The 11,994-nt window shown below is 36.1% G+C and overlaps 1 protein-coding gene across 1 annotated transcript in view; it reads left to right on the top strand.

The window, feature by feature from the left end:
• GALC (galactosylceramidase) overlaps positions 1-11,443 on the top strand; it is a 34,977-nt gene extending 23,534 nt beyond the window's left edge. The window contains exons 9-17 of the mRNA XM_009884631.1: positions 551-675; positions 1,867-1,994; positions 2,464-2,553; positions 3,682-3,771; positions 4,112-4,256; positions 4,795-4,975; positions 7,628-7,791; positions 9,499-9,575; positions 11,300-11,443. Coding sequence (XP_009882933.1) covers positions 551-675; positions 1,867-1,994; positions 2,464-2,553; positions 3,682-3,771; positions 4,112-4,256; positions 4,795-4,975; positions 7,628-7,791; positions 9,499-9,575; positions 11,300-11,443 — 1,144 coding nt within the window. The remainder of the gene's footprint in view (positions 1-550; positions 676-1,866; positions 1,995-2,463; positions 2,554-3,681; positions 3,772-4,111; positions 4,257-4,794; positions 4,976-7,627; positions 7,792-9,498; positions 9,576-11,299) is intronic.
• Positions 11,444-11,994: the final 551 nt, after the last annotated feature.

Genomic DNA, 11,994 nt, shown 5'->3' on the forward strand with positions numbered 1-11,994 from the left:
ACTTCTTGAAATGGCAACAACTCTGGGAGGATGGCTGCTTAGCATTGTTATCTGTTTGTTGTTTATATGAATAAAGGAAGGATTATTTTTTTTCAGTGGAACTTCCACTCTCCCACCCCTCCATCCCCACCCCCTCCCAAAACAAAATTACCAGCAGCAACAACCAGCCAACCAAAAAAAAACCCCAAACCACCTCAACAAAAAGCTGTAAACCTTGATAACTTTTTCCCCACCTTCAAAACATGAAGAAAAGTAAATATGAATGGAGTCTTTAACCCTCAGTGCACATTTCCTTTAATGTGCAACTTTTTTATGGTGATATAGCCAGAGAAAGTATCATCAGTTTTGTAAGAAGTTCTCAACACTGGAAGTTGATTTGTTTTACTTTCTTCTCCTGTGTTGTTTTTATTTTTTTACTTTCTCCTGTAGCCAGAAAGATTTTTATTTTTTTTTTTTTTTGTATGCTGGAGAAAAGAGGGATAAATTCTTGTACTAAGTTCATCTAATACTATCTGTATGAATGGAGCAAACAAACCTGTTTTTCTTGCAGAACCATTGCATGGAATTTGGTGGCTAGTTATTATGAAGAATTGCCCTTTGGTCGATGTGGGTTAATGACAGCAAAAGAACCGTGGAGTGGCCACTACAAAGTAGAAGCTCCTATCTGGATTACAGGTAAAAAGTTAGTAGGTAAAAGTGTGGTGATCTAACACAGAGCATAAGTGTATTTTCTGAGACCTTTATTTATTTAGTGTTTTTATGTGTGTTATTTTTTGTACAAAACAAAATTACTTTTGTGGAAAGTTTTGTGAATACTTTGAAGAAGAAAAAAGTTCCTTTCAATAGAAAGCAGAAAGATCTAGTAGCACGGGAAGTCTTAATACTTGACCATTAGATACAGCAAAATAAACAAACTACTGCCTTTTATAGCTGTTACTATTGAAGTATTTTGATCTGAAGTGCCCATAAAAGTTAGCGTACTTTCGTAGTTCCTTTTCATATTTTTTGGTTTTTTTAATCCTTAAGTAGACATTTGATACCTCTCAATTGGAACAAAGAACCTCTTGAGAGTTCTTGTCCTGCTTGAGATTTTTGGCTTGTGTAAGTCAGCATTTGCTTGTGCTTGGTAAAAGGGGAATACGTTCACATAGTGTCTATGGACACATGGATTCACTGGCTACTCTGTAGTCCTGTAATATCTTACTGTCTTTGGCATGGTTCAACAGAACATGTAACATATGCAGTGCCATAAAGGAGTAACAAAGCAAATTCTTCCATTAGTTACCTGCATATGTAAGAACATTAAAAAACAATGGCAATACTGTCATATGAACAGTTCAGAACAGCTGAACAGTTCTTCCTGTTTCCGTGTTGCTCAGGGTTGTCATGATCTAGGTCATACTCTTGTTTGGGTACTCTCTTACGTGCTGAAAACCTTATTTATTTAATCCTGATGGAGATGCCTATCTAAGCTTTCTATGGATCAGCTCTTTATTTTAAAAAAAAAACAAACAAACAAGAGATTTGTGAAAATCTAAACCGTGATGCATATCCATATGGAATGTAAATGATTGACTTATATAGTGGTGTTAATAGTTTTTTCTTTCTGTCTAAATAATCACTATCATTTTAACTGTTTGGTCTACCACGGAGCTAATGTTATTAATTGTGCCATAGTATAATTCTTTAGTCTTTCTTCTTGTGTAGGTAGAATTTGTTTTGGAGGTTGCATTACTTGCTTCCCAAAATCAAGTTTTTGTTGTGTAAGAATGTATGAGAGAGAAATTTAATTCAGACTACAAATGGTATTATTTTTTTATTAAGACTTAATTCCTTTTCTCTGATTTTTGTTCTGTTTTGTTTCAGCACACACAACGCAATTTACTCAGCCAGGCTGGTCATACTTGCAAGTGGATGGACACTTAGAAGGAGGTGGCAGTTTTGTAGCTCTGACAGATGGCCTAGGAAACCTTACCATCATCATTGAAACTATGGTATGTGTATCAGCAATTCCAACAAACTGGAAAAGATAAAGGAAATGTTTTGTTATGAAGAACCTGTTTTGATTTATGTAGTTCAGTATCTGTGGATATGTTCTTTGATGCTTGTAGCTTTGTTAGTGAGACCGCTAGAGGTACTTTTCTATGTCTAAACTTTGAGTAGCTAGTTGAGTCTTCCTGGAGACCAATGTATATGTCAACTTTATATCACAAATTAGCTTTAATTTGATGACACACTCTAGGAAGAAATTAAATCATGTACTTTTTAAAAGCAGTATTCAAAATAAAATTAAGCTAGTATAATTGCAGTTATCATTAAGATAACAGAGAAATAAACAGTTGAAAATTGATCCTATGTTGATTTTTTTTAATTTCAATTTATGCTATGTTTTTCATGAACATTGCCATGTGATGCATCCCAGTAATGTATGTTCCTTCTGATACATTTATTTTTTTTCTTCAGACTCATAATCACTCTCAATGTATCAGGCCTCCACTGCCTCATTTCAGTGTGACACCTCAGAGAGCAACTTTCTACCTCAAAGGATCATTTGTAAGTAGATCTTAAATACATTCGATCAGCCTTGTAAAATGAATTACTATCCATAATCAAATACACGCAAGACAGTGTCACAGGGTAGCAAGAAATTGGAGTTCTTTACCTCTAATACTAGATGCTGTTACATACCTGGCAAAGTTTTAAGTGTTCTAGTTTTGCTTTTACCGTGACATGTAATGTCATAAGTGAATTTGTAGAATTACTGCCTCCCAGTCTAATGATCTGTATATTGAAGAAGAAATTCTCTAGAACAGACATACAATTGTATTTTTCTTCAGGATTTATTCTAAGGCCGGGTGCTCTGACATGCTGACATAGTTTGACCAGCCAGCATGGCCATGACCTTTGAAGTTATTCCCAGCTCCTTTACAGGGGAGGAACTGCAGTTGATTGTGTACTGTAGGTTATGTTGTTCCATCCTATGAAGAGATATTGTGAGGATCTCCCAGTTGTGTGTGTTTTTGTGTGTTTGGTTTTTTTAAAATCTCGCTAAACTGAATTTCCATCTGAAATGTGAACAATACTTTCACAATGTAAAGTGGAGTGAATCTGTTAGTTGATTGGATGATTGCTCCCCAGAAGCTGGAAGTGTTTACTTATTTAGAATTGGGAAGTGTCAGACTGCTTATCCAAACCAAACTCTAGGTTGCTTGCTTTCTTGTTCATCTGCCATAGTATTGCAGAATTTTGGAGATCTGCGAGCGGAGTACTTTGCTCAAAAATTTGAGTATCAAAGAACCAGCAACTAAACTAAAGGTCCCATTAAAGAGAAATTAACAGGAGACTACTTCAGCCTGGTTGCTCCTAGGCAGAGTTTGTATCAAAGGGATACCGTTATTGGTAATAGAAAAGCTAAAGACTGCATGTGTGATTGCAATGTTTTCTGTCTTTATAAGCAGAATTACTGCATGCTAGGACAATGTCTTATTGACGTATAATCTACGTCAATCTGTAAGATAAGCCATATGTAGTGGCTAGCTGAATGGAGTGGTGGCCTGTAATGTAAAGCTCTAAAATAACAAAAATTAGACATCCTTGGAGGACTGATATTTCTTAAGGTGAATATTAGAGTTTGTTGTTGTGTTTTGGTTTTTTAAAATTTTATATTGTGTTTCATTGTAGTATATGGTAGAAACCCTTCAAGTGTGGCATTCTAGACTTGGTTTTGAATCTGGAAACTCTAGTCTTTTCCAGCAACTCCATCCTGTAAAGGTAAGTTGATCAGTTTAAATTACAGTCTGCAATTTCAGGGTTTTTTTCCCCCCTTTGCTGGAAACCCTTGACTTTCATGCCTAAACTGCCTAATTAGGGCATGTTTTATTAGCTCTGTTTAACTACAGTTTTATTAGCTATATGCAAGCTTACCTGGAGGTAATAAAGGCTTTGGGGGAAAGGGGTTTTCAAAATAGCTCAGAGATATTAAATGCTGAGGCAAGAAGACGAGATTTTTGCCTTAAATCAGGACTTTAGGGGATCTCCTTCAATTCAGGAACTTGAGTATTTTGTTATTTAGCTGTTTGATTTTTGCAGCTTTAGCTTTCTTTGATTCCAGGTGTGGAAGGGAAGTTTTTCTTTAGATCTAAACACGGATGAAGTCTACACTTTAACCACACTCCAGACAGGGCAGAAATGTGGTTGCCCAGAGCCTCCACCACCTCAGCCCTTTCCTTCAAATTACAAAGATGATTTCAATATTCGTAAGTCAGAATTCTCTTATCCAAAAACTTAATTCACACACAGGTATAGTCTTAATGTAGAAAGACAATAACAATTATGTTATTGTTATTGCCTTATACCTCTAATGTAAGTGGTATGAAGTAGTCTGAATGTATGCTTCATTTTTATTTATTTTTACCTGCTTCTCCAACAACGTACACCAGTATACTCCACTTTCAGTGAGATGTATTTAATTCTATGTCTTAACTGGGTGGTCATTAACAGTTTTAAAATTCTTAATGCAAATGATATAGCTCATAACTATAGTGAACTACTTTTTGGAAGGAAGACAGGGAAGAAGGTAATTTACTTTGTTCACGTGTTTGCAAAGACTGGGGTCTGCTTAAAAACAAAACTAAAATCACCTTGCAACTCTGAAAACTTCAGCTTTGGAGACTGTGCTTTGATAGAGTAAGTCAAAATTCTGGAGAATATTTTCAGATGAAATTTCTGAAAACAAGAGTACACAGGAAAAAAAATTATGTTTTGGTGTTGATATGTATTTTATTTTCTGAACAGGTAATCCACCTTTCAGTGAAGCCCCAAATTTCGCAGATCAGACAGGTGTATTTGAATACTTCATAAATGCGTCTGACCCAGGAGATCATGTGTTCACACTCCGCCAGGTGGTGGTTCAGCGACCCATCACTTGGGCTTCTGATGCAGACCAGACCATCAGTGTCATAGGAAATTTTCAGTGGTATGTAAATACTTTTTTTAGTGACATCTGGGGAAATGTCCTCCTTACCGGTCTGAGTTATGATCAGTTAATCTGTCTCAAGCCTCATTTCTCTTAGAGAGCTTTTGCATTCAGAGTCTCTGTAGACATGTAGAAACAATGACTTAAAGGGACTTTCAAAAGTCATTGAGCCCTGTTCAGGGCTCTTGCCAACTCTGAGATCAACTGTGTTTTTGTCTAAATGAGTCTTAAAAACATCCAAGGATGGAGAGTCCACCACACCTCTTGGTAGCTTCGCCCACTGCTGCACTGTGTTAGAATTTTTTTTCCTCATGTCCTGCTGGGCATATGTGTTCAAGCTGTTTTTTCAGAATAGTGGACCTGGGTTAGCACACTAGGACCAAGTCAAAATCCTAATTCAAAGTGTGCACTGAGTTTCAATACATTTTTAAATGGAACAAAAAAAAGATCCAGTTTAAATTACCTAATTTTGAGTTGTCTTGCTTAATTGTTAGTGATTTTGATCAATCTGGAATCAGTGAAAAGGTCTGGGAGTTAATTCAGTTATATTTGTTACAGACTGCCATCTTCTGAGCAGTTCCTAGAATTGCATGGATTTGATTCAACTGCTACTTTTTATTTCTACAGTTTTATTTCTGGGTAAATGTAGCTGAGATTTACTGGTTTGTTAAGAGTATGGTTATGATTGCAATAATTTCTAGGAGCTATAATGATGGTAATTTAGAATCAAGCCACATATTTTAGCATAATGTTTATTTAAAATTAAAAAAATGTTTGGGAAAGAGCCTGTTAACTAATTGGTTTAGTAATAATAGTAAGAAAATTTATGCTTTAAATATTTTCTTCTATTTGGAATTCTAGCTGAAATTCTTTTAGATGTGTTCTTTAAAATAGTCATTATGTCAGGGTTTTGGGGAGTTTTTGGTTTGTTTGGTTTTTTGTTTTTTTTTGTTTTTTGTTTTTTTTTTTTTTTTACTTTGAGTGGATCCTTGATCCCCCAAATGTTTTTTCAGAACATGCTTCTAATTTCTGGGCTGGACAAGTGATTGAATCATTTTGCTCTGAAGCCTGGAAGAATATCATCATCTTGTAGCTGGAGGTTGTTCTTCAGTTACCTATTTTTTTCTGCAGTCCTCTGTTAAGCAGAGTCTTGTATTCCCCCTATATCAACTTTCCCTCATTGAGCAGATCATATTCAGTGATCCCTGTAACAGCTACACAGGATGTATTCTTAAATTACTTCACCTAGATTCCTAAAACCTTCCTATTATTTCATTTTCATTCAGTTTCTTTCTGAATTTTCATCTTATTTTCATAACCAAGCTTGCTTCCTGAATATTTAATTGATTTTAAGTTTTACTGATCTGTAACTTTTCATAGTGATAGTCTTAAATTTCAGGCCCTCTGATTTGTTTCGTCATCAGTTTAAGGCTCAACTTGTCTGAGGTAGATGTTTTCAATCATTAGTGCATGCTATTGAAATACTGAACCAGTCTTGCACTGAATTTCTCTATGGGATGATATTTGACTTCAGTCATCAATGGTAATTTATTATGATCAAATATCAGGATTATTAGTAGGTTTTAGTTTGAATTTTAATCTTGTGCTTGTGAAAGCTTTTTTTTGTACTCCTGAATTTTAGTGCTTTGCTCTGATGGTTTTATTGAACCTAGCTGTATCCTGAAAATATAACTATTTAACTCATTCTACATTGCTTCTGATCTCTTCATAATGGCTTAAGCAAGATGTGGGGATCTCTTGTTTAGTACATAGGAAGGCAAGAAAGAAATCTTGCTTGTGTAATGAATACATATCCAAGAATCTGATACTTCTAATAGCATTACATTAGAATGAAATCTGAGGTTGTTCTTACTGTGATGTAAGAGGTGGGGAGAAGAGTTGCTAAAATAAATATGATTTAGTTGTCAGCTGAGCTGATGGCGTAGAGAGTCTTTTCATAGTCTGTAAAGAATTATAGATAATTAGAAACTTTCTAAATAGGCGACCTTGTGGCTGTGTCCATATTGCAAGTCCTTTCAGGCATGGGATGTAGGTTTCTAATTTGAATGTACATTAATAGAGGTAAAGAACACCTTTAATTTTTATTGTTAAGAGGCTTGTAGTGCAACTTCAGGGTGAGGCAGTTGTGTAAATTTTTTAGGTGCCATTTGATTGTTCCAGTTTTCCTTCACTTTTATTCTTTACAGCTGTCACTATATTTATAACATGATGCTTTACTGCTGAGCTGAAGTGTCACCTCAGGAAAATCAAATTATTTCAACCTATTTGAACATTTTGTTTAAAAAAGTTTGTTTTGGCTTTTGGGCAAGAGGTCTGGATTACTTAATACTTGGCCTGTATTAAAAATCCTAGAGAAATGAAGATCAAACTTTAGCAGATGCGGTGCTATGGTTTTGATTGAGTTATCTAAAAGCAACTTTTTATTTTGCAGACCTGAAAGTTTTTTCTGTGGAGATACAAACTTTCTTTTTTTCTTGTTTGTTTTGCATCTGACACCTGCAGGTCACAATTAGGACTGCTAAATCTTTCCTCAGAAAGGTTACTGTACTAAATAGGGAATACTTTCTACCTACTGCCTGCTCAAAAAAAAATTGATTCATTGCTTGTTAAAACACTAAACTTCTCTTGTAGGGTAAACATGACAGTTACTTGCGACATCTACATAGAAAAACAACGTGATGGGGGCGTATTTATTGCAGGAAGAGTTGACAATGGTGGGATATATGTTCGACGTACCAAAGGAGTTTTCTTCTGGGTTTTTGCAGATGGCACCTACAGAGTCACTGGTGACCTAGGTAAGCAGCTCTTTGCTGAAGTGGATGCTGACATATGGGCATGTCATTTTGATAACCTTGATAAAAATGACTAACATTCAGATTTTGTAATTCAGTTGTCATCACTATGAATTTAACCCATTGTGCTCTTATGATGGCCACAGTTTGTATGTGAAGGGAGCATCTGAAGGCTACTGGCTGGTCCGCTTCTCAGTCTCAGCTTAAATGTAAATTATTTTGCTTTCCCTAAATACTGATACAATATTAATTACAGAAAAGTTTGATCTGCATTCGTATACTACACCTAAAAAGAAAATCCTGCTTGAAATGCAGTGGCCTGTTTTGTAGAGCAGTCCAAATCAATGTACATACATCTAGTTTAGGTGATGGTGATGAACAGCCTACTGTTTCCACAAATTACGCATTCTACTGTTAGTTTAGCTCAGTGGAGTGAGAGCATATTTTACTTGTGATGCTAGCATTGATGTGCTCATCTGTAGAGCACTTGACAGGCACATGAAACAGTGTGTGTCATAATACTTCATCAATAGCTGAAAGTTCTTTTTAATTTGCTTTGAAATAGTGGCAGGTTTTGTTGTTTAAATGCATTTCCTATCATTTCATGATCATAAATTAAAATTTTCAATAGTTTCTGATGAGTCAAATGCAACTTCTAGATCTACAGTATATCTAATATGAAGACAGCCTATAATGACCCGTTTCTCACTGTACTGGACCTAAATAATAGTCTCGTCTTGTATTTGATAGCTGTATTTTCTCATTTTTCCTCATTTTGTTTTTTTGTAGATTAGGGGTTTTTTTCTCCCCTTCCCTTTTTGTACCATGGGTGGGTAGCATATAGAAGGCTTTACATTAGCTTGTCTTACCATACCGGTGCTCCCTAAGGAAACTTTGCAATGTCTAACTCTGTAACAACTTGAGTTTCAGCTGTATGTAAGAATATAGTTGTGTTTAGGATCGACTCCAGTATTTACTTTTAATGAGACATAAAAACATTACCCAATTAAGGGTAATTAAGGGTTTCTAAGGCTATCAAAAATAACTTTTCTGAGATGAAATGAGAGGATTTTGATTAATCACCCTGTTATTTCAGACTGAGACAGTTGTTATGCAATATAATAATTTATCTTTTTGTACAGATATTTTGTATTTTCAATGATCTTTATAGTTTTCTAGAAGGGAGCCTGAGTGTTAAATTAACTTGCAGCTAAAACTGCTGAATAATTAAAGATTCTACTTGTAGCTCTTAACTTTTTTCAGGTCTTCCATCCAGGCATCAGTCACAACTAATTTTTGCTTAGCTTAAATTTTGACTATAACTAAGCAACATATGATGATGTAGCAACTCAAACCCCCTGATTTATGAAAGTTCCAGTACATAGACAAGGAGGTCTATAGAACAAGCGGAGCAATAGCTACTGTGATACTTCATGAACCCATACTCTCAATAGAGGGGAATCCTGATCTCAGGTCAAATTCCCAAGACCATTGGAGATTTCAGTGAAAAAACAGCCCTGGCTAAACAGGAGAGTGCACTGATATTATAGAGTGCAAGTTTGTGTGTTAAGCTGCAGTTGAAAGTGGTAAGATGCCAGTCCTGAACACTTCTGAAAATTAGGTATTTTCCTTTTGCTGGATTGATATTTAGCTGTCAGTCTCAGCAAAGGGGTGAAGGAACACTTTGCTAACCTTAAGCATGTTTTGCAGCTGGAGAAGAAATATTAATGAAAGGCCTTTCTGGTGTCCGGGATAACGCATGGCACACACTTACTCTCAACATTCAGGTAAGGACACAGGCAAAAAGCTAGAACACCAGTTGGGAAACTTCCATCGCTGAATGGTTTAGACAAAACTATGCTATATTATTGACTGTCTACTTGCATTAGTTTGCCCTATCTAAAACATAACTAATATCTCTGTTATTTTAAACCAATATTAAAATTTTATACCAAATTGTACTGCCTGTATTTTTAAAGAGATCTTGAGAAACTGGAGAGGGTATAGAAAATAACTGGAAAGATGAATTGAAAGCTGGAGATAGAAGGGCTAGAGAGGCAAATCTTTTTAATCTAACAAAAAGATCATGACTTGACTTCCTGTTCTGAAGATTCAGTAAACTACTAAACTAGCCTGTTTTACAAATCTGGCTCCCACCAATTCCCTTTGCATGCAGAGGCCTTGTATATGGAGCTAGTTAGGGACTGGAGAACTCGTATGAACTGCCATCCTTTCTTATACTAAAAAAGCATGGATATAGTGTTGCTGTAAAAATGGGTCACAGTTAATGAGAAGCCTGTCTACAGTTTTTCCTTCCCCCCACTCCACCTCTCTTGGCCATAGTCACTTGGTGAAGAAAGTAGTCCCAAGCTTTACTTTAAATATACCTGTGCACTTAGCTGGGTGTGGCACTGGTGCAAGTAGCTCAAAGGCCTTAAGTTCCTCTGTTAAATGCCTAATCCTTTTGCCTAATGTAACCTTTGCAACTGCAATGTGGCCTGAAATGTGAGGAAGCTTGAATCCTAGCTCGGGAGATCTCCTACTGACGTAAACTCTCTTTTAAAATCATGCACTGAGTCTTTCCCTCATCTTAAAATGTCAGTGAGTATTAAAAGCTGTTTTTTGTCTTTTGTGCTTTCACATAGGGAGACAAAGGGACACTCGTACCTGAGGCATTTACTGGAATGCATATAGTTTAGTTTTGTCTTTTGTACACCACACTTAACTGTAAAATGGGCCAAGGCATTTGCTAACCTGAATGGGGTGCTGAAGATGAACATAAATTGTTTAAAACACAAAAGAATAGTGGTAATTTTAAAATGATGATGCTACAAACTTCCATCTGTGCTGTCACAGTATTTTATACCAAATATGTCTTTGAAGTAGTGACAGAAGTGCAGACCCCTCTTTAAAGAATTCTCCCGCTAATTGTCTTTCAGATTAAGAAATACATGTAAACTGAAGCTTTTTTTTTTCTAAATATTGTTTAGTGGAACACTGGCAAGATAAATTGTAACTTTTCCTGAAACTGTTTTTAATTTTAATGGCAACATGATACTTAAAAGTTCTGCTGTCCCCTTTTCTTCTCAGCTTAATGTCTAAAATGCATCTGTTTTTTCCTTTTGACTTCTACCTGTTTCTGCAGAATCTGTGCTTGGTGTATCATATCTCTTAAGACAGTTGGGTTCTTTGAGGGAGTCTGACACAAGTGGAAGAGGAGAACTAGTTTACCTTTCAGATTCTACGCTGAGTTTGCAAAACTATGAGTTAGGGGAAGATGAGCCGTTTGTGTATTCACTCTAAAGGCATTAGATCTGTTTCACAGAGCTGATAGGCACTGGAGGATTCTATGCAATATTTAGAAGTGCCTCTGCATGGAAAATGTGTGAAATGTTTTTGAAATTTGACTTGACATCTTTCTACCTTGTCTCTCCTCACATGTGAGGAGGCTCAGTGTCAACACACTTAATCACTGGGTTTTACAAAGCTAACTTTTTCCTTGTTTTGACAGGGCACTTCTGCCTCAGGACTGTTAAATGGTTATCCACTCTGGGAGAATGTCACCATTTCTAAACCAAGTAACGGCTGGGCTGCCATTGGAACTCGCTCGTTTGAGTTTGCACAGTTTGACAACTTTCATGTTGAAGCTAGCTGAGGCGGCTCTTGCATTTGGAGAACGCAGTTCTCATATCACTTTGAGTAACAGCCAGCTCAGACTTTGAGGACAACTTAATGCTATGCTGAGATTGATCTGTTGGCAAGGAGTCTTATTTCTGTCCTTATTATTTGTTGAAAGTTTACTTGAGTAGATATCAATGTGACTGTAACTTTATCCCCTGGTTGTTATGGGATTTTTAGCTATTGATTTTGGGGGGTAAATTTTAGTTCAAGGTAATGATGAAAACAAAATCACGGATTTAAATATCTTTTAATAACATCATCTTAACTTCCCAGCTCACTTTTAAGATAACTTTAGAAGTTAACAGAAGACAGAGGCATCTCAAGCTGCACTTTTAACACTTACGTGATTGTGTCCATTCCTTTCACTCTGAAAGAACGAATTAAATGCCAGTAAGCCTTATGAGCCAGTGGCCCCATACTTTTGTAGATCGGTCATTCTCAAATTCCATTTAGATGAAGTACCTAGTTTTTCTATAGTAAAGAAGGATGTTTTGTCTGTTTTTCTGCTGCAGTCTGAGGCTAGAC

The sequence above is a fragment of the Charadrius vociferus genome, unplaced genomic scaffold, assembly GCF_000708025.1.
Source record: "Charadrius vociferus isolate BGI_N301 unplaced genomic scaffold, ASM70802v2 scaffold300, whole genome shotgun sequence".
Classification (NCBI taxonomy): Eukaryota; Metazoa; Chordata; class Aves; order Charadriiformes; family Charadriidae; genus Charadrius; species Charadrius vociferus.